The sequence below is a fragment of the Lepus europaeus genome, chromosome 6, assembly GCF_033115175.1.
Source record: "Lepus europaeus isolate LE1 chromosome 6, mLepTim1.pri, whole genome shotgun sequence".
Lineage (NCBI taxonomy): Eukaryota > Metazoa > Chordata > Mammalia > Lagomorpha > Leporidae > Lepus > Lepus europaeus.
The window spans coordinates 86,227,672-86,254,672 of NC_084832.1; the positions used below are offsets into that span (position 1 = coordinate 86,227,672).

Here is a 27,001-nt window from a genome sequence, read left to right on the forward strand (position 1 = left end):
CGTGGCGGTCTGAAAAGTGCCCCAGGCTCGGGTCTGAGGGGCACAAGTCTATGCACCGCTGGTGTGACCCGTGGGAACAGGTGCAGGACAACCCCGCAGTTAACTTCTCTCCTGCCCACCCCTAGAGGTGTCTTCCTGGGAAGACGATGGCAGGCGGTGTCCACCGAGCCGACCATGCACATGGGAAGAGAGGAAGGTGGGAGGTGGGAGGGGGGGCGCTCCCTACAGCCCTGCCCCTCCTGGCCCGCGAGGGTGTCCGGTCCCACTCAAGGCAGTTGCGCAGAGCCTGTGCAGAAAACCCACCTGGGGCCAGTATTGCACTCTGCTTCTCTTTCAGAGAAAGCTGGAAATTTACTCCGTGGAGCACCATGCGGCTACAGATATCAAGAAGAAGGAGGGGCGAGATGGCAAGAAAGACAATGACTTGGAACTCAAAAGGAATCAGCAGAAAGAGGAGCTTAAGAAAGAACTTGATCTGGTCAGTAGCCTTGGAAAGGGTTCCCGCGGACTTGGTCCTTTCCCTCTGGGAGCTGGCCCCTTCACCGGCCTCTTACAAAAGAAAAATCAGGCTCAAGGCTTTGGAATCCCCTTAAGAGTCGTTTCCTTGTGGATTTTTTTTTTTTTTAAGATGTGATAATATCTTTCCGGGGCTCAGGTCCTCTGCAGGATGCCTGAGCTCTGCTTGAAGGCAGTCCTGGGGAGAATTGGGAGACACAAATCCCTAACTCCCGCCCCACAGGCATGGCCCCGAGGTCTCCCTTCCTGTCTGCTTCAACGAGATAGAAATAACCAGCTGCCCGTTTTTAGTTGGAAAAACTCTTTGGGCTGGCACCTGCCAGGAAGAGAACCCAAGCCACTGGACCTTGTTAGGTTTGGGGGGCGGGGGTGCTGCCTGGGCGAGAAGGGCTCAGGCAGTGAGAATGTTGCACTTGGAACCACTTAGGTTCCGCACAACCCCTTCTCCATAGTCTGAGCTGTAAACGATCTAGCCTCATGGAAGCTCACGGAAAATGGGAAATAAAGAATCTGCAGGGATCTGACAGGAGAAAAGTGAGGTACAAGTCTTTAGAAATTAAGATGCTTTCTAGGAGTGCAACATTGTTATTATCAAGGATGAACTCCGGACTTATTTCAGCTGTGGTTATTTAATAAGTATTAATAAATTCATCAGATTACTTACTGAATAAAGAGCTGCCGGGGATCTGAATGGTGACAGATTGCATCTCAGGAATGTCAGGGAGGGAGAGAGATTTTGCTGGATTGCCCTCCAGCCCCTCACAGAGGTTACGGCTCTGTGACTGGTAGGCAGCTGCTGGGCTGGCAGAGGCCAGCACGCTCAGGCTACACAACTGATTGTCAAATATTCAGGAACTTGGCAAGCCGACTGAGATTCTGTTCGCAGCTGGAAATTTGGCTCTGGTCAGAAATCAGTGGTTGCCTTGAACCAGAGCCGTTTGTTTGTCTTGCCTGGAGTTCCCATGTGTGAATGACACTCACTAGTTTCCTATTTTGAAAAAAATAGGGATTAAAAATGGTGCCTGCCACCTGAGGTTATTAAGAAGATTAGGTGAGATAAAGCAGGAAAAAAACAATAGTCAATAGTCATGGTTATTTCCTATGTATCTCTGGCATTTAAGATTAAAAACACATCTGTTCTTCCTTGAAATTGCTCTTGTACCACGGATATTTATCCATTCTCTCATATACCTATTGGCTAGATGAAAATCCCCCTTTTCTGAGCACTTTATGAGGATGTACGATACAATATAGAAGAATAGCTTCCATTGTATTAGGCAAAGAGTCCCCCTTCCTCCTTGCTGGAAAAAGGAGCTCCTTTCTTTCCTTCCTTGTTCTCAAGCTCCTCACAAGAATTCTGCAGTTTGCAAGAGTGCACTTCAATACTGCTGCCTCTCCACCTTTCCTGCAAATCAGAGCCTTGATAACTAAAGCACCCCTGGCTTCTGAATAAAGGACTCCGGCTGCAGGGTGCTTCCCTGTGCTAAGCCAGCAATAGCTGGCAGAAGGCGCCCAGACACCCAGCACTCCTCACACCACTTAACTCACAGGCTCCCCTCCAAGTCCAGGCTGGAAAGACAAGAAAGGTAGAGTGCTTTGCCTCACAGTGCTGCCAGGTCTGTGGTCCATCCACACAAATCTTTACTACTGTGTCTGCCCAGTGCTTCACAGTGCGCCCTGTAACCTTCCATGCCCCCAGCAACAACACATCCCATTGACATTGGCACAATGGCTGATGAGCAAAGCAGAATCTGACTGAGAAGAGAGCCAGAAACAAAATAACAATACATCATCTTTTATTGGAAGGCTTAATTTCCTAATGCAACATCAACTATTAATTTCCAGCATGCATTTAAGAAGGGAGATGGTTCTAGTACCAGTCACAGCATAAATCTTCATTTCAGTGAGTCAGGGTATGAAGAATCCTGAGTGCTGGGGTTTTCTTGGGGGTAGGTGGGTGAGGAAGATATACCACTGGGTTTTCTGCTATAGCAAGAAGTTTCTTTTCATCTGTTAGCCCTGTGGTTCTCGAAAGGAGAAGAGTGAGTGGATTTTGTCCCATCCCCTTCCCCCACAAAAACACATTGGCCCAAAACGTTAGTAATGCCAAGGTTAAGGAAGTCTGCATTAGTCTAATTAGTGTAATGACTCTGTGGCAAAGTCTGCAAGTGTGAGCCATACTGGTATTGTTTGCTTGTCGGGTTTTTAATCCCTACCAGTGAACTTGCATTTCATGGCTCAAATAAGGGAAGGTGTGCCTCTTTCTGCCAGAGACCACCTAGGAGGAATGAGGAGTTGTCCAGAAGAAGTGGGTCTGGTTTGTTTTGCTCCTCAGCCTCAACCAATCCTAGAATTCAGGTCTGAATGAAGTATCCAGCTTGCTGATACTTGGCAGATGTGCTAGAGATGAGATTGACATGATACGTGACTTTGTTGATAAAAATTACAGATGCACCAGGTAGCCAGTAGCAGGTGTAACCTGAGCTCTTTGGGCTGGCCGTGGCGCAGGACAGGGCTCTCCTGTAGCAGTGTCTTCCCTGGCTGCACAGCTCCTGGCACCAAGGGTCCCTGTGCTCCTTTCCTGCACCCTCCAGCCCCTCCTAGCCACAGTGCTACCCCAGCTGTCAGGAGCTGGTCAGAGCTTGGGCTTTGAATCCTTTGGAATTATGTCACTCACTCTGCTCCTCTTCTGATTGTGCATTTCAGGATGACCACAAACTCAGCAATAAGGAGCTGGAAATGAAATATGGCACAGACATCATTCGGGTAAGTTATCAGGGAAGTGGGCATCAGGCAAGGAAGCCTGCGGACTACAAAGGGGAAAGCTATATGCTCTGCATGTGTGGAAAAGTAAGAGGGCTCCTTTGGGGCAGGTGGCCTGCCACACGCTGCAGTCGTCAGCACACATGGTTGGCTTCCCATGGTGTGCTGCACCAAGGCCAAGGCTGTGTCCCTACACAGAGGGCGATGCTTGGTTGTAGAGAGTTCTTCCCTCTGTGACTGCAGGAAGGCTGTGTGCCTAGGAGATACGCGATTGGATGCTTTTAATCTCTGCCTCCTGGGAGTGTAATGAGGGAGGAGCTGGGGGATCCAGTATTAGAAGGAAAAGACCCAGGGGTGCAGTGTTTGGTGCAACAGTGAAGACACCACTTGGTACACTCTCCTCCCATATTGGAGTGCCTGGATTTCATATCCACTCTGGTTCCCCACTCCAGCTTCATGACAGTGCAGTCCCTCTGAGGCAACAGGAAATGGCCTCTTAGGTCCCTACCACCTTCGTGAGAGGCCTGGATTGAGTTACCAGCTCCCAGTTTCTTCCTGGCCCAGTCTTGGCCATCATAGTAGCCATTTGGGGAGTGAACCAGAAGACAGGAGTCTCTCTCTCTCTCTCTCTCTCACTCTCTTTCTCTCTTTCTCTCTTTCTTTCTCTCTCTCTCTCTCTCTCTCTCTCTCTCTCTCTCTCTCTCCTCCCACCCTGCCCCCATCACATTTTTTAAAATTACAAAGAAGAAGACACAGATCCAGAGCAACATCTGAAACCCTGCTGATCAGCCAGACCCTCTGAGAAGGGATGATAGCCCCAGGCACACCTCTGTGATTTTCTGCCTCTTACAGATTCTCTCCCCACAGGAGCACTGCTTTCCTCTGGGAATTCAAGTTCAAATTACATTTCGATAGTTTTTGTGTGTTGACATCAGGAGGTCTGGATACTGAGTGTACATCTGTGTAAATCAACACAAATCCCTACTATGTGGTTCACACTGGACTGGCACTGGGGCAGGTGACCTCCCTGACCTTAAGGAGGCAGCTGGGTAGGGAAGTGAACATCCAGGCTATCCCATGCCAATGGCCAATGAATGGTTGAGACCATCTGTTGGGAGAATGATGAATTCTGACCAGAGGGACCAGGGAGCACAGAGTTTCTAAAGAGGGAAGCAACTTGATACAATTCACTTTCACCAGGCAATTCTTTAAGTGGAAGGTGGAAGCTTCTAGAAAAATGAAATAAACCAGGACTGTGAAATGGGGATCCCAAAGAGGGGAGCCCAGTAAGACGGGAAGGAAGGGGACAGGTTTAAGAGGGAGTTCACAGAAATAACCAGCAGCTCTTGAGGGGTACTTTTTGAATGAATCCCTAAGTCAAGTTAGAGAAGCAGGAGGCAGAGATTTGGCCAAGTTGGCGGGGGGGGGGGGGGGGGGGCACCTAGGTGAAGGTGAGAGATTAGAGGAGGTGGTAGGGAGGAGATGATGGTGAGCTTTATTTTACATTAATCAGCCTTCAGTATCCATAAGGTCCCTCCTTGATAGCAAAATCCACAGGTGCTCTAGTCATTTATATAAAATGGCATACTACTTGTATGTAACTTGTGCATATCCTCCCTTATACTTTAAATCATCTCTAGATTACTTATAATAACTAATACAATGTGAATGCTATGTAAATAGGTGTTGTATGGTATTATTTACAGTACAAAGATAAGAAAAAGAAAGTTTGTACATGTTCACTAAATATGCAACCACCACATGATCCAAGGTTCATTGACCCTGTGGGCCTGGAACCCATGGATGCAAAGGGCAGATTATATAGTTAGGAATGACTCTGCAACATCTGTGCGGAAATGACCAACAGTTATTGAGAAGGATGAGCCAGGGTTCTAGAAAAGGATTGTGGTTAGAGGGTGATGGTATCAACTTGGTGACCAAGAATCCAGCTATTCAATAATTATGGGAGTTCACTAGTCACTAAAAAAAAAAAAAAAAGCATTAGACCCTAAAAAAGACACAGAAAACACAGAAATGATTAAGCCAGAGCCCTTGCCATTATGTAGCTGGCAACATAATTAGGGAGAAAATGTGTGTACAAAACTAGTCCCATAAAACATAGTATTTGGGGGGAAGCCCTATGCAAATGCAGGATCCTCTGTGCACCTGTGAGTGTCACTCTAGATCTTGGGTAGGATTTGTAACTGTTAAGACAAACAAGAACTGGGAACTTAGAATGCATATGTAGAAAAGTGCAAGAGTAAGGATGGAAAAATCAGCCCATATGGTCTACAGAGTTCCAGAATCAGTTGTATTTTCTGCAGGATCACTGCATTGTCCTTAATCCTGATGACAGGCTTCTTTATTTCAAATACTCCTTATCCAAGTTACTTCCTTCTGTGGATGAATCTCTAGAATGCTAAAATGCCTAAACATGCAGAGGCTTTGAACTGGTCACCTGGCTGAGTCCTGGTGCCACTTTTTAACATTTTTTTAAGATTTTATTTATTTATTTGAGAGCTACAGTTACAGACAGAGAGAAGGCGAGGAGACAGAGAGAAAGGTCTTCCTTCTGCTGGTTTACTCCCCAAATGGGTGCAATGGCCAGAGATGAGCCAATCTGAAGCCAGGAGCCAGGAGCTTATTCCAGGTCTTCCATGTGGATGCAGGGACACAAGCACTTGGGCTGTCTTCTAACTGCTTTCCCAGGCCACTGCAGAGAGCTGGATAGGAAGAGGACATGAACTGGCACCCATATGGGATGCCTGCACCACAGGCAAAAGCTTAGCCTACTACACCACAGTGCCAGCCCCCTGTGGCCACTTCTTACCAGCCAGGTGACCTTGGGCAGGTTATGTCACCTCCGTGTGCCTCACATTCCATGCCTACAGATGAGAATAATAATAATAGTACCCTCTTCAGAGCCATTCTGAAGACTAAGTGAGTAAACCCATGGGGTATACTGGCTGGCTATCAGCATTAAATATTCCTTCCAGAAAAATGGGTATTGCCCATATTTCTTGGGATTTTCTCCAGCGTGTTAATGCCTGTGCGCCACCTGTAGAAACAGGAAGCACAGCCTCAAAGGGAGCAGGGATGTCTCACTCCGGTTTGCTTTTTGTGCTTTTTGTGTTTCAGGGTCTCTCCAGCACCAGAGCTGCTGAGCTCCTGGCACAGAACGGACCCAACGCCCTCACCCCTCCCAAACAGACCCCAGAGATCATCAAGTTCCTCAAGCAGATGGTGGGCGGCTTCTCCATCCTTCTGTGGGTAGGAGCCGTCCTGTGTTGGATCGCATTTGGGATTCAGTATGTCAGCAATCCGTCTGCCTCCCTGGACAGCGTAAGGCTCCTGGTGTCAACTTCCTGGTTTTGCTCTGCAAGGGTGGGGTTGGTTGTGGGAGGGGAGAGTACAGCTAAAATAAAGGCCATCAGTGACATCCATGAGAGCAGCCATGGGCTGGAGGCAGAATTCTACCATGATCAATCACTGCCAGGGTGTGGGAAAATCAGGACTTTTCCCAGATGTAGAGCAAATGCTCTGTGACTTTCTGATGCCTCGGTGGGTAGAGTGAGCATGGATTTTAGAAGAGGGAGATAAAGCCAAACCAGTTTAAGTTCCTCAAGAAGTCAACATCCATGTGAAGTGTCTAGGGCCTTCCCTCCTTAAAGCTGACTTTTCCTTTGAAACTGGTAAGCATCTGTTTCTGCTGGGAGCCAGCAACCAACCCCACAACACAGAGCTGGCTGGCATGGTGCTGGGAAAGGAGCCAGATGCAAGGGCCTCACGTTGTGTGACTCCTCTTACCTAGAGCATCCAGATGAGCATATCTGTGGAGACAGGGAGCTCACCAGTGGGGACAGGGATGGAGCAGGGGCAGGAAGTGACTGCCTAGGGGCCTGATGGCCATGCTCCAGAGTTGAATGACGGCTGCACAGCTCTGCACATTCAGGAGAAACCAGTGAGTTGTACACTTACAATGAGTACAGGCTGGGTATCAGGATTCAAATGCCAGCAGCTCATCCCTGTGGAGAGCTGCAGCCCAGGACCTGGCTCATACTTGACCCAGGTTGGTGAGCCATCATCTGCAATGCTTGGGGCCAGAATATTTGCACACATCCATAGCGAGATGTCTTGGGGATGGAACCCAAGTCTCTACATGAAATTTATCCTCCATACACAGCTTACACACATAGTCTGTAGGTGATTCTGAGCAATATTTTTAATGCACTTGTTTTATTGTGGTTGTCATATGAGGTCAAGTGTGAGATTTTTCACTTGTGGTATCATGTCAGTACTCAAAAAGTGTCAACTCTGGGAACCCTTTCAATTTGGGATGCACAACCCATGCATATGTCTCTGACTGATGCTTTTCTTCCTTAACCAGGTGTACCTGGGCACTGTACTTGCTGTGGTTGTCATTTTAACAGGAATCTTTGCTTATTACCAAGAGGCAAAAAGCACCAACATCATGGCCAGCTTCTGCAAGATGATCCCCCAGGTGAGCATCAGTTGCCTTTCCTCTGGTCTTAGTACAACTTTCAGGTGAGGAAGCATCAGACAGGCCCTGGAGACAGGGTCGCTACCATAGCCCTGGCCCTATCTGTGCTGTCTGAGAAATCTTGAGTGGGTTACCCCCTCTTTCTAGACCCCAGCTCTTCACAGGGTTTAGAGGTGATCGAACTCAGATTGGGGAAAATGCTTTTCAAAACATGAGTTGTCGCACAACATCTTCAATTACCAAAAAGTTTGCAGAAATTGATTTAAAAGATAAGTTTATTTTGGTGCAAAAAAAGAAATTGGAATCCATGCATAGTTTTTTTTTCATAATCCACATTTTCCATGAACTTTTGATGACCCCTTGTACTGTTCCTTGGCATTTCTGGGTCAGCTGGGTTGTGATGTGGTAGCTCCAAGGAGGGAACCTAGAACTCCAGGGGCTGTTTGTGCACTGGCAGCCATGGAGGACCCCTTGTGCTCCTCTCCATGGGACTGCTTTTCCTCCTATCCCTGAGCTATAGTAGAAGTTGCCCCCAAATGCTCTGGGTAAGAGGACCCGGCATTCCCCTCCTCCCCCAAGAGCCCTACCAGCTGTCCGCAGCAGGGAGACCAGTGTTCCCGACCCAGACAGCAGACAGCTGTTAGAAGGGGAAGGCTCTGACTAGCAAAGATGCCTCCTAAGAAGTGGGCCATCAATCACTTCATCAAAGTTCCCCCAGCCTTAGCAGATGCATAAGCTCCTGGGCTCCTCCCGGGCACCCAGCCACGTAATTGTCCCCCTCTCTGAAAGGTCCAGAGCTCTCATTTCTCCACATCCACCTGACAGCAGCATTTTCTGGTTCTGTGAGCACAGGAAAAGATTAGTTCTTGGGGTCTTCAGCCCCACGGCGGAAGTCTTCCATTTCATCCTCGCTCTTGGGGCGGCCATGGGTACCATACCTCTGTTCTGGGATTCAGTGAGGTGTGGACGGAGGAGGCCAGCATCACCGTGGGGTCTGAGGTTCTGTCACGCTTTGCTTCCACAGCAAGCTGTTGTCATCCGTGACTCAGAGAAAAAGGTTATCCCTGCAGAGCAGCTGGTGGTGGGGGACATCGTGGAGATTAAAGGAGGCGACCAGATTCCTGCCGACATCAGGCTGCTGTCCGCCCAGGGGTGTAAGGTAAGGGCCGGGGGAACCCCGAGGATCCTGCTTGGAGCGAGCAAACATTCTGCTCTTCCCTGGCCGTGGTAGGCAAGGCAGTTCCCTTTGAACTGCTGTCCAACTTTCTCGTAGGTGGATAACTCATCTCTTACTGGAGAGTCTGAGCCCCAGTCCCGCTCAAGTGAGTTCACCCACGAAAACCCCCTGGAAACAAAGAACATCACTTTCTACTCCACGACCTGCCTGGAAGGTAAGCCCAGCAGCTGACAGGGTCGCAAGCCCCACCTTGTCACTGCTGACCCCTAAGGCCAGAGGGCTTTGTCGCTGCCTTCTCTTGTTACGAAGCTTTTCCCCTCAGGAAGCATGCAGTGGAGGGAACTACCAAGGAGGGCCTTGAATAAAACGTCTACTTCTCCCGTAGGCACGGCAACCGGCATGGTCATCAACACGGGTGACCGGACCATCATTGGCCGCATTGCCTCCTTGGCTTCAGGCGTTGGGAATGAGAAGACACCCATTGCCATTGAGATCGAACATTTTGTGCACATTGTGGCAGGAGTGGCCGTCTCTGTCGGCATCCTGTTCTTCATCATCGCAGTGTCCATGAAGTACCACGTCCTGGACGCCATCATCTTCCTCATTGCCATCATTGTGGCCAACGTGCCCGAAGGCCTCCTGGCCACTGTCACTGTGAGTCTACACTGTTAGGCAGCCTGCAGCCCAACCGTGGCTGCTGGGGAGGCTCCACATGCAGATCACAAGGTCTCCCTGGCCCCCGTCTTCAGAACAGGGACAACCAAGGAACATTCTGGAAAGACTGCTTCCTAGAGGGACAAATGGAATTGTTTATTTCTAATGTTTGAATGCAACCTCCTTGAAAATGTCAAGATTTCATGCGATATCTCTGTGATTCACAGAGGTTACATAGCTCCCTTAAGATCTAGAAAGGACAGACCCCCAACCACCACTTACAGATTTTCTAGAAGCCTGATTTCTCCCCAAAGTTTAAAAAAAAAAAAGATGTCCAGGTCTCTTCTGACTCCAGGAGATAGAATTTGGAGAAGCTGGAGCCAACGGAACCCTTGGAGAGCTGAAATACAAATGCTTCTTGCCTCCCCAGAGCAGCCAGTCAGGGTCTCTCTCACACATTCGTGCTCCTGGTAACAGGATCAGGGTGGCCCAGGCACCCTAATTGGACGCAAGCACCAGCCACAGCAATGTGGCTGTCTCCACTGCCTATAAGCCCTCAGGATTATGTTCTCCAAGAAATAAAGGAACAAGAATAGTGTCTCATATTTAATTTTTTTTAAAAAAGGATTGTGACCTGTAAGACTTTTAGTGGCTTACATGTTGGCAGTTCTGCCTTAATGCTAAAACTAGCCCAGCCCCTCCCGGAATTCCATCACAGCTCATCTTAGCTGTTAATACACCTGAACTCCCGATCAAAGTTACCTTGCCCAAAGCTTCTTTCCCTCTCTTCTGCCAGGTGGCCCTGTCACTCACAGCCAAACGGATGGCCAAGAAGAACTGCCTGGTGAAGAACTTGGAGGCAGTGGAGACCCTTGGCTCCACCTCCATCATCTGCTCTGACAAGACTGGGACTCTGACGCAGAACAGGATGACCGTGGCCCATCTGTGGTTTGACAACCAGATCTTCGTGGCCGACACAAGTGAAGACAATTTAAGTAAGACTTTTAGGGTGGGGCATTGAGCATGGGCTGAAGCTGTGGACTCAAGCAGTGGCTAGGCTGAGTGCTGTGACCAGCACGGTGCAGGCATGGTGGGCCCAGCACCCATAGCAGCCATTCTTCTTTCTCCTTGTTTCAGACCAAGGCTTTGACCAAAGCTCTGGAACCTGGACCTCCTTGTCCAAGATAATAGCATTGTGTAACCGAGCTGAGTTCAAACCAGGACAGGAGAGTGTCCCCATCATGAAGGTAAAACTTCCACATGCTTGTCTTAAATCACTGCTGGTTTTAGGTCACTTTCTCCATCCAAGCAGAGTTGGTACGAGCAAGAGTAAATCTGACTTACAACACACATAGCAAGCTTTCTCCACTTTAGTTTTGAGAAATCACAAAGTTGCTTAAAAGATCTTGGGCCCTTCTGAAAATTCACAGTATGGGAGATGAATGTGCCTTTTTATTTCTTCCCTAACTTCTTTACCAGCTAAGTGGAGATAGTCAAATGTTTTGCCATTCACTGAAGTTTAAAATATAATTGGATGGAAATTTTGAATTGGTCTTAGTTCATCTTCCTCTTGACTATAAGATGATAGTAGGTGGGACACTAAGGGGCCCTGAAATTTGGAAATAGACAATATTCCAAAAGTGCAGTGTCTCTTTTCTCTCTCCCTATCCCTATGCCTATCTCTGTCTCTATCTCTATCTCTGTCTGTCTCTATCTCTATCTCTGTCTATCTCTATCTCTGTCTATCTCTATCTCTGTCTATCTCTATCATCTCTATCTCTATTTCTCTGTCTCTATCTATCTCTATCTCTATCTCTACCTCTACCTCTACTCTACCTCTACCTCTACCTCTACCTCTACCTCTACCTCTACCTCTACCTCAACAAGTCACCAAATCTGGGTTCTCCTTGCTTTTCCATTCACCATCTGTTTCTTTCACTGACTCACTTTCTTTCTTATATTTTTAATTTGCTTTTCCTTATTAGAAAGCTCATCAATGCTCCCTTTGGCCAATTACTTCTCCATCCATGCCTTTTGAATCTCTATGTCCCATCCTGATTTCTCATCTAAACCCCAACCTGGATTCCCAGCAAACTGCATGTGTCCACTCAGAAGTTCCACTGAGTTCACCTATCAACAAATTACACTTGTCCAGTTCCACCTGTATCTACCTTATTTTGTCCTGAGTTTTCTATTATACTGTATCATAACCATTCCACATGCCATCCAGGCTAATGCTTTTAGAAGCCTTCTTTGACTGTCTCCTTTCCATAAATCTAGTGAATCACCAAGTCCTATCATTCTTGCTTCAAAATACACATAATTTTATACTTCTATGATCATTACTACCTTGCATCTCTTTTTAAGATTTTTTTTATTTATTTACTTGAGAGGTAGAGTTACAGACAGTGAGAGGAAGAGAGAGATAAAGGTTTTCCACCTGTTGGTTCACTCTCCAAATAGACACAATGGCCAAAGCTGAGCTGATCCGAAGCCAGCATCCAGGAGCTTCTTCCAGATATCCCAAGTGGGTGCAGAGGCCCAAGCACTTGGGCCATCTTTTACTGCCTTCCCAGGCCGTAACAGAGGGCTGGATCAGAAGTACAGCAGCTGGGTCTCAAACCGGTGCACATATGGAATGCCAGCACTGCAGGTGGCGGCTTTATCTGCTATGCCACAGCACTGGCCCTAATACCTTGTATCTTAATAGCTGCACCAACCTCCCCAGATTCCAGAATATGCCTCCCACAGTCTTTCTTCAATTTTCCTTAAAAATTACTTTTATCTTCACCTAACTGTGATCAAAATTTCTCCCACTTCCCTATTTTCTTCTTCTTGAATCTAGACCTCAGCTTGTCTTTCAGGGACCTGTCTGACCACACTCTCGGTGTCCACCTGTACTCCCAGCACTCACAGTGCAATCTTCCACTCCACACTCGGTGTGTAGAATCCTGGCTTCTTCTGCTCCTGTGTCTCTCAGGGACCCATGGCTATCAAGTTCTAGTTCATAGCTGCTTTTTTTCCTGAAGCTCTCCAGTCTTCACAGAGCTGCCACCCATTTGAACTTCCCTAGTACCAGTAAGGGGCACCACTGTTTTGTACTCTTACCATGGTCATGACTGGGTCACTGATGGACAAGTGAGCACCTTGTCCTTCTGACCAGGTAGCAAGCTGGGCTAGGAAATGAGTGGCTTGCTTCTAAAATAATGTTGGTCCATTAAAAACAATCACAAAAGAACCAGGTGATATACTGCAAATATTTGTTTCTCTCTTTTGCTTCCCAGAGAGTCGTGGTTGGAGATGCTTCAGAAACTGCTCTTCTGAAATTCTCAGAGGTCATTTTGGGTGACGTGATGGAAATTAGAAAAAGAAACCACAAAGTAGTCGAAATCCCTTTTAACTCAACCAACAAATTTCAGGTGAGCATTTCCTCATAGTCGGCAATCTTTGTTATCACTAGAACAACATTTTTACTTGTACACGTTCTTTAATTAACCCATTGTTTGAGTGATACATGACTTCAAAAGTGGTCTTCAGGGAATGCAGAGCCTTGGCATCTGTTCAACCCAGGCAAGGTCCACTGCTTTCCCTAATGTAATAGAGAGAAAAAAGAAAGAATCTATGAGGGCGTGGCTGCCTCTGTGAATGACCATCTCTATTGCGTCCACACTCACTCATGCTCATACACACTCATGCATGCCTCCACCACCACCACCAACATCCGGTAGCTTTTGCACAGGTGAGGAGCAGCAGCCCTGTTTCAAAGGGTAAGTGAGAGGCTGGGGAAGAGGAGAGACCTAATTTTTATGGCTCACTCAGTACAGTTGCCCCTCTGAATCTGTGCATTCAATATTAATGAGAAAAAGATGTTGTTGAACTTGTATAGACTTTTGTTCTTGTCCATATTCCCTAAACAATACAGTACAACAACCATCAAGCATAACATTGACTTTGTGTTTGGTAGTATATATAACCTGGAGATTTTTAAAATCTACAGGATTACATGGGCTCTGCACAAACACTATCCCATTTTAGGTGAGGCACTTGAGCATACCCAGTTCTTAGTATCTCAAGAGGTCCCGGAACCAAACCCTCTAGGGTACCAAGGGACAGCTGTATTCATTAATTCATTTAATCTTCACAACAAGCCTATGAAGTAAGACTAATGGGCCCAAATTTATAGAAGAGAAATGAGGCCTTGAGAAAGTGTTGATGAAGTCATAGTCACATAGATAAGCTAAGTGGCACAACCAGTTCTCCCAAGTCTATGCTTCCACCACAGCCCCGAGACAGGTGGTTTTGTTCAGGCATGTGCTGGGCCTTGCCCATAGTGGGAGGAATGAATAGACATCGGTGACCTGTCTGGTTGCTTTTCCACTCCGCCCCATATGCTGTGGGTAGTGAGTTCCTCTCCACACCTTGTTGAGGAAGAACATGGCCATCCTTGCCTTATCATCTTGCCTCATTCCGGAGGTAGCCAGCACTCAGCAGTCTCCATCCTCTGGTGTTAAGGCAAATGACAGTTTATAGGTCTTGCTGCTGAAGGGATATCCCACAAGATTCCAAGCTGACAGCAGGGGATAGTGACTTGGGCTTTACGTAACAGGAAGATATGTCGTACGTTGCTTAGCAATAGGGGCATCCTGCGTGTAGGCAGTTCTATCATCATTGTGCAAACGCCACAGAGTACACTTACACAAACCTAGATGGTGGTGCCCCACAACACACCTAGGCTAAATGGTTGAGCCTATTTCTCCCAAGCTACAACAGTACAGCATGCAACTTATTACTGCAAGCAATTTTAACACAGTGCTCTTTGTGTATCTAAACAGAAAGGCTAAAATGAAAATACTAAGCTATAGGAATGTTCAGCTCTGTTTTAATCTTGTGGGACCACTGTTATACACATAGACCATTTTTGACTAAAATGTCTTTATGTAATGCATGATTGAATATAAATAGGATAGCCGTGTGTATGTAGAAATTTCCAGAGATAATCTATCCTTCTTTGTTTAAATGTAATTTAGAGTTGGAAAAGAACTGTTTGTGTTGCAAATTGCTTCTTTAAGGACAGTTAGCCAATAAAAACTAATGGCCCGAATGCTTGGGCCCCTGCCTCCACATAGGAGATCCAGATGGAGTCCCTGACTCCTGGCTTTGGCCTGACCCAGTTCTGGCCATTGCTACCATTTGGGAACTGAGCCAGCAGGTGGAAGATCTTTCTCTCTCTCTCTCTCAACCTCTCTCTCTCTCTCATTCATACAAAATAAATAAATCTTTTTTTAAAAAAATCATAAATAGCTAACAAAAATGTATGAAATAAAAAACAGTAAAAACAGGATATCAGATCCTTTATTCAAAACAGTGAAAACAGAATGAGTAACAATAAAATAACAGCAACAAAAGTAGCTATTTTATGCTAATTTCCATTAATGGTGTTAAGCCATTCATTCTCACATGAGATAGGCAGAGGATGAGGAAACTGAGGTACAGAGCACTAATAAGGGTCGGAACCAAGAGTCAAGTGTAGCCAGGTGGTCCGTGCTGGAACATACCAGGTTAGATGCACCTTCCAGGCAGGAACCAGACTCCAACTCCCACTGTGGTGCCATCTGTGACAAGAAAGGGTCTTCTGTCATGTGGGCAGTGAAAGAAGCAGGCCCCGCGAGACCTGCTGAATTCTGGCTCAGGGTGCCCCTGTGGGCTGGAGTGATGCCCAGATGCTCCTAGTTGGCCACAAAAAGAAAAAGGCTAGAACATTCCTCTGAATGTTGTTCCCCTTCCTCCTTTACACCTCAAGGACAGTCATGAAAAAGCACTGTGTCTCCAAGTCCTGTCCTGTTGCTAATTGGAAGGGCTGTGGTGAGCAGGCTACGTCTAACATGCCCTATTCATGCTCTCTCAGCTCTCCATACACCAGACAGAAGATCCCAATGACAAGCGCTTCCTGCTGGTGATGAAGGGGGCCCCTGAGAGGATCCTAGAGAAGTGCAGCACCATCATGATCAACGGCAAGGAGCAGCCACTGGACAAGAGCAAGGCCCAGGCCTTCCACACGGCCTACATGGAGCTGGGCGGCCTGGGCGAGCGCGTGCTGGGTGAGTGTGGGGGCAGAGCCCCGCCCCTCCCCCAGAGGTGCCAAACCGAGGCTCCTGCGCTGGTCGAGTAGCTGCAGCATCCACACGCATCACAGAAAGAATACGATCAACAGGATGGCAACAGATACGACAATGCTGCATGAGGGGTCTTCAAAAGGGCATGGAAAATACATATTAGGAAAGAACAATACATGCATTTAAAAATTTTTTGCAACAGAATGACTTCTTTTTTTAAAAGATTATTCATTTGAAAGGCAGAAATATACAGAGAGAAGGAGAAAGAGAGAGAAAGAGAGATCTTCCATCCGCTGCTCCCCAAATGGCTGCAATAGCCAGTGCTGGGCCAGGCTGAAGCCAGGAGCCAGGTGCTTCTTCTAGGTCACCCATGTGGGTGTAGGGGTTCAAGCCCTTGGCCATCTTCCTCTGCTTTCCCAGACACATTAGCAGGGAGCTCGATTGGAAGCAGAGCAGCCAGAACTCAAAGTGCTGCCTATATGGGATGCTGGCATGCAGGCAGAGGCTTAACCTTCTGCACCACAGCAGAATTAATTCCATTTTTCAAGGGTCTTTTGAAGTCCACTAGCATGATGGCACTGAGGAGTGTGGGATCACCTCCAGACAAGCATAATCAAGAAAGACTTCCTGGAGGGAGTTACATTTTAACTGGGGACTGAAGTGAGGTGGGGGAAAGTAATCAGGGTGGAAGGAACAGACAGAGCATTGCTGGGGAGATCAGCTGGCACATTCTGGGGAAGCAGGGCTGGAAAGACAAGCTGGACGTCAGGCTGTGGAGGCTTTGAACATGCAGGTGAGGGGTGAAGGTTGCAGTACAAACTCTGCCATTTGTACCCTGTTTTTATTGTGATTTATCTCTTTTCTGTCTGTCCCTCAACCAAAAAGGTATATCTTCAGAAGTAAAGGCAGTCTACTTTACTTGAAATGGTCGTTTTATCTCTAGAATATAACATAGAGCCTAATTAGCACAGAGTAACTATCTTTGGACGAAATATGAGGGTACTTCAACAAGTCCATGGAAAATGGAATTGGAAAATAAGTTTAATTTGAAACCTGTGCAGTGTTTTTCATAATAAGCAGTTCCATGAACTTTTTAAGACTTCATCATAAGCATGCATTTCAATTTTTTATACCACAATAAATCTATATTTCAATTCCATTTCCATGGACTTTCTTTTTTGAAGATTTATTTATTGTGTATGTGAAAGGCAGAGTTACAGAGAGGCAGAAGTAGAAAGAGAGAGAGAGGTCTTCCATCTGCTGGTTCACTCTGCAGGTGCCCACAATGGCTGGAGATGAGCCAATCTGAAGCCAGGAGCCAGGAGCTTCTTCTAGGTCTCCCACATGGGTGCAGGGGCCCAAGGACTTGGGCCATATTCTACTGTTTTCCCAGGCCACAGCAGAGAACTGGATCGGAAGTGGAGCAGCTGGGACTCAAACCAGTGGCCAATATGGGATGCCAGCACTGCAGGTGGCAGCTTTACTTGCTTTGCCATAGCACCGGCCCCTTTCATGTACTTGCTAAAGTGTTCTTATATAATGTCAGCACCAAGAAAAACATTCATTATGGAATTTTAGGAATTTAACAGTTCTGGTCCATTCTATTGTATCAGTAAAAGCAAAGGGGGGGGGGGTAGCACTGTGGCACAGCAGGTTAAGCCATCATCTGCAGCACTGGCATCCCATATGGAGCTGGTTCGAGTCCCAGCTGCTCCACTTCCAATCCAGCTCCCTGCTAATGCACCTAGGAAAGCAGGAGAAGATGGCCCAAGCCCTGGGCCCCTGCCACCCACATGGAATACCAGGAAGAAGATCTTGGCTCCTGGCTTTGGCCTGGCACATCCCCAGTCATTGTGACCATTTGGGAAGTGAACCATCAGGTAGAAGATATCTCTCTTTCTCTTTGTTTCTCCTTCTGTATCTGTCATTATCTCTGCATTTCAAATTAAATCTTTTTAAAGAGCAAAGGACTGAGAGTGCATCAACATGCTTCCTCTTTTCTTTTGTTATTCCTCAGCTTCATCTCATTGGCTCCCACATCCTTGTCTTTTCCAGGTTTCTGCCATTTCTACCTGCCAGTAGATGAGTTTCCAGAGACCTACTCATTTGACTCAGAAACCATGAACTTCCCCACCTCCAACTTATGTTTTGTGGGACTCTTATCAATGATTGATCCTCCTCGATCCACTGTCCCAGATGCAGTCACCAAATGCCGGAGTGCAGGAATCAAGGTGGGAGCTACTTTCCAAACTCAAGGCACAAACACTTGTGTTGTGTCCTCAGAGCATTTGTCACAGGATATGGTCAACGTTGAGGTTTCTTCAAGTCAGTATCATAATGCCCTCTTTCTTTCAACATGCTGAGATTTCAGTAACTATTCCATAAAAGCAAAATTGTTGTTTCTATGTGGAGCAAACCGTGACAGTAATGAGAGTGAGAAGGATCTCCCAGCACCATGAACTAGCCATGATCTTGCCATGATAAATAATAAAAACTTCATTCTTTACTCTAGAGGTTCAGCCTCCATAATCCATTTATCTCCATGATATTGAACCCAAAATATGTTAATATTCAGACAGCTGAAGCAACATGTAGTTGCCCCAAGTAGATATCTTCTGGCCCTTTCACCAAAAAAAAAAAAAAGTGACTTCAAAGGAGAAATTATATCCTCCAATGTCAGAGGAGAAAATGCAAGAAGCTTAGGAGTAAGGGTAGACCCAATGAAGTCAATTTGTCCTTCAAAGACAGTTATACCTTAGATTTAGGACTGGAATGAGTCAGCCAAGCCACAGCAATCACTAAGCGTATTCTACCATTTCCTCTAGAGTAGATGACATTGAACTGTCCCTACTGTAGCAGGTCGAGATCCTCATAGCCCACGGGCCCTTCTTGTTGTCTCTGCTCTAGGTTATCATGGTTACAGGTGATCATCCCATCACGGCCAAAGCCATTGCCAAGAGTGTAGGGATCATTTCAGCCAACAGTGAGACAGTGGAAGACATTGCAAAACGCTGCAACATCGCCGTGGAGCAGGTTAACAAACGGTAAGCACAGACCCAATACTGCGTACATTCAAGGAACCATGCTATTTGGAGCAATTGAAGCAAATGGAAGCAAACCTTTTTTTAAAAAATGTTTATTTATTTATTTATTTAAAAGTCAGAGTTACACAGAGAGAGAAGGAGAGGCAGAGAGAGAGAAAGAAGTCTTTCATCCACTGGTTCACTCCCCAATTGACCACAATGGTGGGAGATATGCCAATCTGAAGCCAAGAACCAGGAGCTTCTTCAGGGTCTCCCATGCAGGTGCAGGGGCCCAAGGACTTAGGCCACCTTCTACTGCTTTCCCAGGCCATAGCAGAGAGATGGATGGGAAGTGGAGCAGCCAGGACTCAAACGAGTGCCCATATGGGATGCTGGCACTGCAGATGGCAGCTTTACCCGCTATACCACAGTGCCAGCCCCTGCAAATCGCCTTTTTGCCAAACACCCTCTCAGGGTAATGCTATTCTAGTTTGATCCATAGTTCATTTAGTCATTCATTCACTCAGAATCTTACTGAGCACTTAATATGTGCCAGGCACAGTCCTGATATCATGAAAGTGACCCATTGACCATTCCTTATCTGAAACGTCAAAATCCAATGAAGTACAATTATGCATTTCTTAATAATAAGAATATGTCCTGAGAAATGGAATTTCATCATTATGGAAGCATCATGGAATGTACTTACACAAACTAAGACAGCTACAATGTCACTAGGCAGTATAATCTTTTTTTAAAAGATAGATTTATTTATTTATTTGAAAGAGTCACACCGCAGAGAGAGGAGAGGCAGAAGAGAGAAGTCTTCCATCCACTGGTTCACTCCCCAATTGGCCGCAATGGCCAGAGCTGCACTGATCTGAAGCCAAGAGCTAGGAGCTTCCTCCAGGTCTCCTACGCAGGTGCAGGGGCCCAAGACTTGGACCATAGCGGAGAGCTGGATCAGAAGAGGAGCAGCCGGGTCATGAACTGGTGCCCATATGAGATGCTGGCGCTTTAGGCCAGGGCGTTAACCCACTGTACCACACAGCTGGCCCAGGCAGTATAATCTTAAGGGACTACCATCATTATATGTGATCTTTCATTGAAAGTGACACAGAAATGTCATCATGAGGCACATCACCGTGTGAAAACCTATGTGCCCAACTCAGAGTGAGAAAAACTGAAACAAAAGGTTTATGTGAAATCACTTGCCTTTGACCCAATTGTATAATCAGGGGTATTAAGAACCTTTTGAGTTTCATGTACTACCACCCCTAGTGGTGTGTGTGTGTGTTTGTGTGTGTATTTACCTGTATATATGTGTGTGTGTTTACCTGTGTATATGTGTGTGTGTAGTACATTTACCTGTGTGTTCAGTTGACTTCATTATGTGCAGCTAAAATAGAACCTTCCTAAGGAGAGTTTTTTTCCTTGCTTCTCCCAATTGTTTTCATCTGTCTATCCTTTAACCCATCTATCTATCCATGAACTCATCTATTAATCCTTTCAACAATTAAGCATTGAGTGCCAAGTGTATACCAGTCACTGTGCTAGATGCTGGAACTATAAGCAGCAAAGAGAACAGATATTATTCCCTACCCTGGGAGTCCAGGGAAACTGGAAAAAAACATGAACCCTATGCGAGAGTGCCTGCTCTGGGCAAGGGAGGAAGACTGGTGGAGGCCTCTGGGCAGTGAGGGCGCTGGGATGTCAGAGCTGGGAGGGTCCAGCTAGCTGCAGGGCAGGGCCCGAGAGAAGGCAGAGCTCAATCGCTCAGGCTGCACCTGGTCTTGCTGACCAAGTTGGGAATGTTCTGGGGTGTTCTTGGGGCACACTGCGAGGCTCCTGAGGAGTTTCAGCAGGAGAGTGGTACAGTCAGACCTGGGGTGAGAGCTTGGCCTTGCAGTTAAGACACTTGCATCCAGTATCTGAGTTCTTGTGTTCAGTACCCAGCTCCAACTCCTCACTCCATCCTCCTGCCATTGTGGACCCTGGGAGGCAGTGGTGATAGTTCCAGTGGTTGAGTCCCTACCACCCACGTGGGAGACCTGGACTAGCGCTTGGTTCCAGGCTTCAGCCCAGCACAGCCCTGGCCGTTGTGGGTATTTGGGAGGTGAACCAGTGAACAGGTGCTTTCTCTGTCTCACTGTATCTCTGCCCCTCAAATAAATAAATCAAATAAGATAAACATAATCCCCAGAGTCTTGCTTTTATAATTGGCAGGTAATAGTTTTGTTCAAAGAAGACCACAATAAGCCTTCTTCCCCACATGGCACATTGTACATAGCAGACACTCTATAAACCCGAAACAATAGCAGCAAAGAACAATTACCCATGTATTTTAGTGTAAAGGAATTTCTGTACCCAAAACATATGAGCAGACATTTTTTTGTTTTGCTCTCCTTTTCTTGTGAAGTGAAGCATTGCCCCCAGGAAATAATACGTCTCACCCATTCCTGGAAAGAAAAGGCTTCCTAGATTTTTATTCCTATTGTTCTATGACACCAGGAAATGGCTCTAGTTTTAAACTTTCTGTTTACTATCTTGAAATGGAGGGCAAAGTTTCCCCAGTAGTCATAACCCCTGAGATATCCCCAGAGTATTCGCCCATCTGGGATATTGGGTTCCAAATGGAGTCAAAGAGAATTGAGGCCACATCTAGCCTAGAACCATTTCAACCAAAGATCTGCCCTTGGCCTCACTAGGTTTCTTCTGGCCCTTCTAGGGATGCCAAGGCCGCCGTGGTGACCGGCATGGAGCTGAAGGACATGAGCCCAGAACAGCTGGATGAGCTCTTAGCCAACTACCCGGAAATTGTGTTTGCACGGACGTCCCCCCAGCAAAAGCTGATCATCGTGGAGGGCTGTCAGAGGCAGGTGGGTGACAGCAGCACCTGGAGAATCAACAACCCCCAGCCACATGTCCCCAGCTCTGCATTTGATCATGGGAGTCTGGGGTTTCGACAGCAACGCATTTGCCACTGTGGCAGTGCCGCTGTAGAAAGATGATAAAATAGTAAGTTTCAAAACAAAGCTTGCAGAGACATAGGATATCCAACACCTCCATTTGCACACACCTTATTCGGAGCTCCTTGTCTTGCATCTGAGATTTCCTGACGGTCTCTTCTCCCAACGGGACCTCATCCTGGCCCCAGCAGTCCTCGCAGCCCCAAGGACAGCAGGAGACTGTGTGCGGCTCTCGCCCGCTCACTCACTCCCCTCTTCCCACGGGGCCCCCGCAGGACGCAGTTGTGGCCGTGACGGGGGACGGAGTGAATGACTCCCCTGCTCTAAAGAAGGCCGACATTGGCGTTGCCATGGGGATAACGGGTTCTGACGCAGCCAAGAACGCAGCCGACATGATCCTGCTGGATGACAACTTCTCCTCTATCGTCACGGGGGTGGAGGAAGGTGAGCAGGGTCCCCAAGGTCTACCGGAGGGCCGAGGTCCACGGGAGGACGGGGGGCAAGCCCTATAAGGAGAACCATCTCTGCCTAGGCCGCTTGATATTTGACAACCTAAAGAAGACCATCGCTTACACCCTGACCAAGAACATCGCCGAGCTCTGCCCCTTTTTGATTTACATCCTTCTCGGGCTCCCCCTGCCCATCGGCACCATCACCCTCCTGTTCATCGACTTGGGCACAGACATAGTAAGTGGCACTAAAGGGAACAGGGTCCTTCTGCACCGCAGAGAGTGCACAGGTTGCGGTTGTTGCCTTGGAGGGCCAGGAGATGGGCTGAGCCCACGCTTCTCGGACTTCTCTGCAATGGAGTTCAAAGTTTCGCCTTTTTGACAAGCTCCCAGGACATACCGATTCTGCTGGGCCCACAGACCACCACTTCAAGGGACTAGAGACTCTTGTCAAGTGTTTGGAAATTCAAACTTCACTGTTTACGGGGATTTTTAAGGCAGGAGCCCCTCAAAAAGTGTCTTTTGCCATGGGTCAGTTTTAGCAGCCAGGCAGCCCTTTTCTTTGGCACAGCTGAAGGGCCCTGTGCTACTGGGGGCTCGGTGGCTGATGTGGTAACCCCACAGCGCCCCCTGTGGAGGGAGAGAATGGGCGCTCTTAGGGCGGGCCCTAGGTTCTGCTCTGGGATTCGGCTGCACAGCAGAGAGGGGAAAGGGTGTTGGGAGAAATCCTGCTTAGAGGGAAAAGTGTTTTATGGCCAGCATTGTTTAGAACTGCCCACACACGGTGACTGATTTTAAAGCTAGCTGTTCTTAAGCTCCTTTGAGACAAATGCACCCCTGTTGTCTGCCCCCTGGATGGACTGGCTCTGTGTCTCCTTACACCACCATCCAGCAACCTCCACCTACCCTCTGCCCATCCTTGCTTGGCTGTGCTTTTTCCCATTATTCTGGGAGCATTCCAGGTTAAGGCTTCATGCGCAAAAAAAAAAAGGGGGGGGGGGAGGCAGCACTGTGGCATAGCTGGTAAAGCTGCTGCCTGCAGTGCCAGCATCCCATATGGGTGCCAGTTCATGACCCAGCTGTTCCACCTCCAATACAGCTCTCTGCTGTGGCCTGGGAAGGCAGTGGAAAATGGCCCAAGTGCTTGGGCCCTTGCAACTGTGTGGGAGACCTGGAATAAGCTCCTGGCTCCCGGCTTTGTATCAGCCCAGCTCCAGCCATTGCAGCCATCTGGGGAGTGAACCAGTGGATGGAAGACCTCTCTCTCTGCCTCTGCCCCTCTGTAACACTGCCTTTCAGATAAATAACTAAATTAAAAAAAAAAAAAAAAAGACGTCATGGGCTGTCTCCCTCTCCAGATCCCCTCCATTGCCTTGGCGTATGAGAAAGCAGAAAGTGACATTATGAACAGGAAGCCTCGGCACAAGAAAAAGGACAGACTGGTGAACCAGCAGCTTGCCGTATACTCGTACCTGCACATTGGTACGCCTGGGCTCTCCTACTGTCACCGGAGGGCCTGTTCCAGGCACAGTCGGAGAGTGTTTTCCTTTGGGGCTGAGGTTGGGATGGTAGGAGGGGCTGAGAGGAGACAGGATGAGGCCATCCTCTGGAAGCATCAGGGAGTCTAAGCCCTTAGCTCTCTTGTTCTTTCAGGCCTCATGCAAGCCCTGGGAGCTTTCCTCGTGTACTTCACTGTGTATGCACAGCAGGGCTTTCGGCCAACCTCACTGTTTCACCTGCGGATAGCGTGGGACAGTGACCACCTGAACGACTTGGAAGACAACTATGGACAGGAATGGGTAAGCGCTGGGGCGCTCTGTGCCAGCCTTGCCTGCTGCTTCTTCCCTCCTCTCGCTGCCCTGCCAGGACTGGGGCAGAGCCTGCATTCTACCACATGGCCTTGACAAGACCGACTGTGGAAGCTTGCTAGTTGCTAGGGCTGGGGACCCCTGGAGGACACTGGTTTGGCCTTTGCTAGGACCCAGCCTTTTGTCTTGGGCCAGAGCCCAAGAGCTCACTTTTTAATGTTAGCTTTGCCATTGGCATGGAAAAGTAACCATGTCAACATGCCCACAGTTCAGCCAGAGACGTCAGCATCTTTCCCTCCTCACCTGGCTGAAGACCAAGTTTCTCTCTCCACCTGGGTCAGGCAGAGATGAGAGGATGAGAGGAAAGCTTCCCAGGGTTGCCCCGGAATCTGCAGCTTTCCTCCAAGCTCTTACTGTCTTCTCCTTCTCTGCCCGTCGACAGACGAGTTATCAGAGGAGATACCTGGAATGGACAGGCTACACGGCTTTCTTTGTTGGCATCATGGTCCAGCAAATAGCAGATCTGATCATCAGGAAGACCCGCAAGAACTCCATCTTCAAGCAGGGGCTCTTCAGGTACTGCTGTATCGGCCTCACGGGTCAGCCCCAGGCCTGCGGACTTGCTGGAGCTTCCTCCGGCCATGCCTGGCACACACAAGGCCTTGCTCAGCTGGTGGCCGGTTCTGAGGAGGGCATGATCACAGAGCCGTGGGAACTCAGAATCTGCTTTCTTTGTCTTGCAGAAATAAAGTCATCTGGGTGGGGATCGCCTCACAGATCATCGTTGCCCTGCTCCTGTCTTACGGGCTCGGCAGTATCACAGCCCTAAATTTCACCATGCTCAAGTGAGTTTGCCTTCCACAGCAGCAAGGAAACTGACAGCCCTATCCCGAGCTGTCACAGCCCAAATAATAACTAGGGTATCTCAAGGTCCCTCTCCCACCCCGCTTTTTTTTTTTTAAGATTTATTTATTTATTTGAAAGAGTTACAGAGAGAGAGAGAGAGAGAGAGAGAGAAAGGTCTTCCATCTGCTGGTTCACTCCCCAATTGGCCGCATGGCCAGAGTTGGGCCAATCAGAAGCCAGGAGCCAGGAGCTTCTTCCAGGTCTCCCACATGGGTGCAGGGTCCCAAGGACTTGGGCCATCTTTCAGTGATTTCCCAGGCCATAGCAGAGAGCTGGATTGGAAGTGACACAGCCGGGACTCCAATCGGCGTCCATATGGGATACTGGCACTGCAGGCAGCAGCTTTACTGGCTATGTCACAGCGCCAACCCCCTACCACCTGTTTTGAAAGAGATCAAAATGATTTCATTTTGTTTGAGCCCTAGACTTTGCACTTTATTTCCCAGAAGAGGAAACAGATTTTCCAGACCTTGCCATTCTTACAAGAGCTGCTTATAGCAGTCACAGTCCAAGTTAACTAAGGAGATTTCCAGGGGTAGATATTTGGTGCAACAGTTAAGATACTGCCTGAATCATTTACACAATTTTTTTATTGATTGACTTTTTTTATAAGTTTCAAATATTTCACATATATAGATTTAGAGAAATAGTGATACTTCTCACCCTCCTTCCTCCCACCCACACTCCAACCTTTCTTCCTCCTCCCTCTCCTGTTCCCACTCTTAATTTATACAAGGATCTATTTTCAGTTTACTTAATGATCAGAAGATTAACCCTACACTAAATAAAAAATTCAGCAAATAGTATGAAGAAAAAAAACACTGTTCCTCAACAGAAGAGACAAGGGCTATAAACAGTCATCAAGTCTCAAAATGCCCATTTCACACCAATGCTTTACATTTTAGGTACTCTAGTAGTCACCCCAGATCAGGGAAGACATATGATATTTGTCTTTTTAGGACTGGCTTTTTTCGCTAAGAATAAATATAAATCAGAGTGTCTGGATTTGAGTCCCAGCTCAGCTTCTGATTCCTGCTTCCTGCTAATGCAGACCCTGAAAGCAGCAGATCACAGTTCAAGTATTTGGGTCCCTGCTACCCAAGTGGGAGACCCAGATTAGCATCTGAGCTCCAGACTTCAGCCTGGCCCAGCCCTGGCTATTGCAGACATTTAGGGTGTAGACCAGGAGATGGGAGGGCTCTCGCGCTCTCTCTCTCTCTTTCAAATAAATAAATACATAGAAGTACTTTTTTTTTTTTTTTGACAGGCAGAGTTAAACAGAGAGAGAGAGAGAGAAAAGTCTTCCTTCTGTTGGTTCACCCCCCAAATGGCCGCTACAGCCGGCACGCTGCACCTATTCGAAGCCAGGAGCCAGGTGCTTCTCCTGGTCTCCCATGTGGGTGCAGGGCCCAAGCACTTGGGCCATCCTCCACTGCCCTCCTGGGCCACAGCAGAGAGCTGGACTGGAAGAGGAGCAACCGGGACAGAATCCGGCGCCCCAACCAGGACTAGAACCCGGGGTGCTGGTGCCGCAGGTGGAGGATTAGCCTAGTGAGCCGCAGCACTGGCCAGAAGTACTTATTTAAAGTACAACTTTTTTTAAATAAGAAACTTTCTGGTTTGGGTGTGGTGTGACCCAGTGGATTTGGTGTGCTTATCAGTAAAGCAGGGCCAAGGGCCAAGAGCAGGAGGCTCCCTGCTTGCTGGCATTCGCACGTTCCAGCACTCACCATCCTCCCTTCTGCTTCCAGGGCTCAGTACTGGTTTGTGGCCGTACCCCACGCCATCCTGATCTGGGTGTACGATGAAATGCGGAAACTCTTCATCAGGCTCTACCCCGGAAGTGAGTAGTACGGTGGTATCTTGGAGGTCCTGTGTGCTTCCTCTACCAGACTCTCCATTTCTAATTTGCCTTCTTCTGCCTCTCTAGGCTGGTGGGATAAGAACATGTATTATTGAGACCAGGTCTGTCTCCGAGTCTCCCAGCGGCACCTGCCTGGTGTTCTTCAGCAGGACCTCTGTAGTGTGGACCTTGCCAAGCACCACTTGGGAGGAGACTCTCCTCTAGAACACAGTAGTGAAGCTTCTCACTGATCTGTTGTACTTCAAAGCTGAGATTCAG

General features: G+C 47.7%; 1 protein-coding gene across 1 annotated transcript; it reads left to right on the forward strand.

Annotated features, from left to right (window-relative positions):
- Positions 1-146: 146 nt before the first annotated feature.
- ATP12A (ATPase H+/K+ transporting non-gastric alpha2 subunit) lies at positions 147-26,838 on the forward strand. The gene is given in 23 exon segments (XM_062195397.1): positions 147-171; positions 174-478; positions 3,223-3,282; positions 6,418-6,621; positions 7,667-7,780; positions 8,805-8,939; positions 9,054-9,171; positions 9,343-9,611; positions 10,408-10,606; positions 10,749-10,858; positions 12,896-13,030; positions 15,517-15,709; positions 17,780-17,955; positions 18,632-18,768; positions 21,476-21,626; positions 21,992-22,160; positions 22,249-22,403; positions 23,524-23,647; positions 23,819-23,964; positions 24,416-24,549; positions 24,717-24,818; positions 26,631-26,722; positions 26,810-26,838. Coding segments are annotated over 23 exon segments (3,282 nt in total).
- Positions 26,839-27,001: the final 163 nt, after the last annotated feature.